This window comes from Psammomys obesus, unplaced genomic scaffold, assembly GCF_907164565.1.
Source record: "Psammomys obesus unplaced genomic scaffold, mPsaObe1.curated_primary_1811, whole genome shotgun sequence".
Classification (NCBI taxonomy): domain Eukaryota; kingdom Metazoa; phylum Chordata; class Mammalia; order Rodentia; family Muridae; genus Psammomys; species Psammomys obesus.
In genome coordinates, this window is record NW_026596131.1 from 10,650,247 (window position 1) to 10,652,605 (window position 2,359).

General features: G+C 63.1%; 1 protein-coding gene across 2 annotated transcripts in view; it reads right to left on the bottom strand.

The window, feature by feature from the left end:
* Positions 1–1,577: 1,577 nt before the first annotated feature.
* Positions 1,578–2,359, bottom strand: part of Fdxr (ferredoxin reductase) — a 9,376-nt gene continuing 8,594 nt past the window's right edge. For both annotated transcript variants that reach the window (XM_055592094.1, XM_055592093.1), the window contains exons 11-12: positions 2,145–2,315; positions 1,578–2,008 (exon numbers count right to left, since the gene is read on the bottom strand). In XM_055592094.1, coding sequence (XP_055448069.1) covers positions 1,878–2,008; positions 2,145–2,315 — 302 coding nt within the window. In that variant the 3' untranslated portion in view covers positions 1,578–1,877. The remainder of the gene's footprint in view (positions 2,009–2,144; positions 2,316–2,359) is intronic.

The window sequence follows — 2,359 nt, forward strand, 5'->3', positions numbered from 1 at the left end:
CGAGCTCTGTGTGCTTTCCAGCTTCCTGCGCTCTGCCGAGCCCAGCCTCGGCCCCAGGTCCTGGCCCCTACCGGCTTCTTTGCCCCAGCAGCCGGCTTCTACCTGCAACAGTTGGACCGGGCAACCCAGTCTCCCGCGTCCAGGGACTGTGCCCAGGCTGGCCGGGCCAACACTCCAGGAGAAGGAAAGGAGGCTCCGCGACCCTAGGGACAAACGCCTTGGGCTCCCCGCCCGAGTCCTTCCCTCGCGCCCGCGGCTAGTCTGCCTCCCTAGCCCGTCTCTGCTCGTCTCCTCTGCGCTCGGGTCCACAACAGCGGTCCGGCTCCCGAGCGTAGCTGTCCCTTCGGGTCCCTGACTCCCGACCTGACCGGACTGTCCCGCGTCTGTCTCCACTGTCCTTGCCCGTGCGGCGCTGGAGCCCCTTAAGTTGCCCACGAAGTTGGCGCCCCCCTCCCCGCCAGCCCCCAGCCGACACTCACCCGGAGAAGGGGCGCTGCACCCACGCCCAGAGCACACGACAGCCTCCCGCGTCCCGGGCACCAGCCCCCCGCGAGCTGGCACGCTGGCTGCTAGCTCGGCGGGCACCAGAGCCGGGCGCGGCGGGACCGGTGCGGGTGGCGCGGCCTGGATGCCGCCCGCCCCCGCTCCCGCCCCGCGCCCCGCGGCAGGGCTGGGTCCTGGGCTTTGCAAAGGCGCACCTCCCGCTCTCGCTCTCGGGGCTCACCAGCCGACTGTGCTGGAGCTCGCCACCGCCGGTCGCCTCCGCCCCGCCCTGGCTTGCCCCAGCCGGCCACCGGCGCGCTTCTGGCCCCTCCAGGCCCCTCCCAGCCAGCCTGTGCTCTTAGCTGGTCCCCTCTCCTCTCTCCTGCTCTGGAAACCTGTCCCCAGACCCAGCACTCAGAGGCGAAGGAAGCCAAACACCAGCTTGCCAGCCCTGGGTTTGAGCCCTTAGTTCCCTAGCCGTGTGACCTTGGGCCAGTTAATTTCGTGGCTCCTTCAGTGTGTAAAGTAAGGCCAGCATCTTGCTGCCGTAAGAGGCTGTAAACTCCCATAGGCTGAAATAGTTTTTTGAAAAGGCTTGTGGATTTGTCTGGAAGCTTGAAAATGGAAAGGCACAGGGCGTGTGGAGATTAGCCGGCCAGGCCGAGCCTGCCAGCAACCAGGAGACACTCAGGGCAGACCCGGGCCAGCTCTGCCCAGGGCCCTCACTCCACCTTCTTTCTCTTCTGTGACTGTTTCTCTGTCCTGGGGCCACCAGGCAGTGAGGCCAGCAGGGGACACAAATAGACACAAATAAGGGACTCATCACCAGTGACTGAAGCGTGGACTGAAGATGGAGGACGCAGAAGCGGAGGGCAGGAAAGGGAGGGTAGGTGCATTCCAGGTCTGACTGCCGAGCCGGCCACCTCCACCCCACCCAAGCTCCCTGCCCCACAGTCTATCCTGTCCCCCGCCCCTCTCCGTCCCCAAGAGGCTCTTGAGCAAGGATCAGTCTCCTCAGTTCTATCTGGCAGCCATAGGCAAACTGGAGCCAGAAAATGACCCCTTCCCCCCAAAAGCAGCCTGTCAACCACGGCTCTTAGGTACAGCTTTTTATTTCCATTGTGTTCATTCTCCAGTCCGTCAGGAAGGAAGTAGGGCAGGTAGAGCCAGTCTCTACCTCCATCCATCCTAGCTTAAGGTTCTCTCCTTGCCCCAAACCCACACTGGAAGGTCAGCTTGCAGAAGGCAGAGTTCAGAGGCCCCTGGAAGGGCCACAGTTTGCCCTCCGAGCGGCCAGAGCACTCAGCACTGTAGTGGAGAAGAGTCCAGCTCAGACTGGCTCAGACCCCTCCTCCAGCACAGTTCTCTTCCCAGCTGGAGGCTGGGCTGCAGGCTCAGTGCCCCAGTAGCTGCAGCATCTCTCTTGGATCTACCAGCTTCTCCCTTGGTTTCCCACTGGCCTGGCCCCGGGATACTTCCTCAGCATCCAGCTTCTCCCAGTCTGAGAAAGAGACTGGCCGGACTCCTAAGGCAGATAGGAAGATGAGCTAATGCCATCCCCTCCTCCCAGCTCCTCAGGATCCTCCTCTCAAAGGGTGAAGTTCCAAAGACAAGCCACCCTCACCCCTCCCCGCCCCCAGGCCTCAGCCTTAGGCTCAGACCTCGCTTGCTGAGCAGAGCTTGAACGGCTGTACAGCCAGGTCTGGGGTCGGAGGGCAGTAGCCCTGCCTTCAGGTCCTGCAGCAGCATCTGGCTGGTGAGAAAGCTGTCTGTCATGGTCGTGGTGATGACACCTGTGGGCCCCGTCTTCACCCAGCCACTGCAGTAGAGACCTGAGAGGGGCAAGAGAGAGTGGCTGAACACTGCCTGGCAAGTC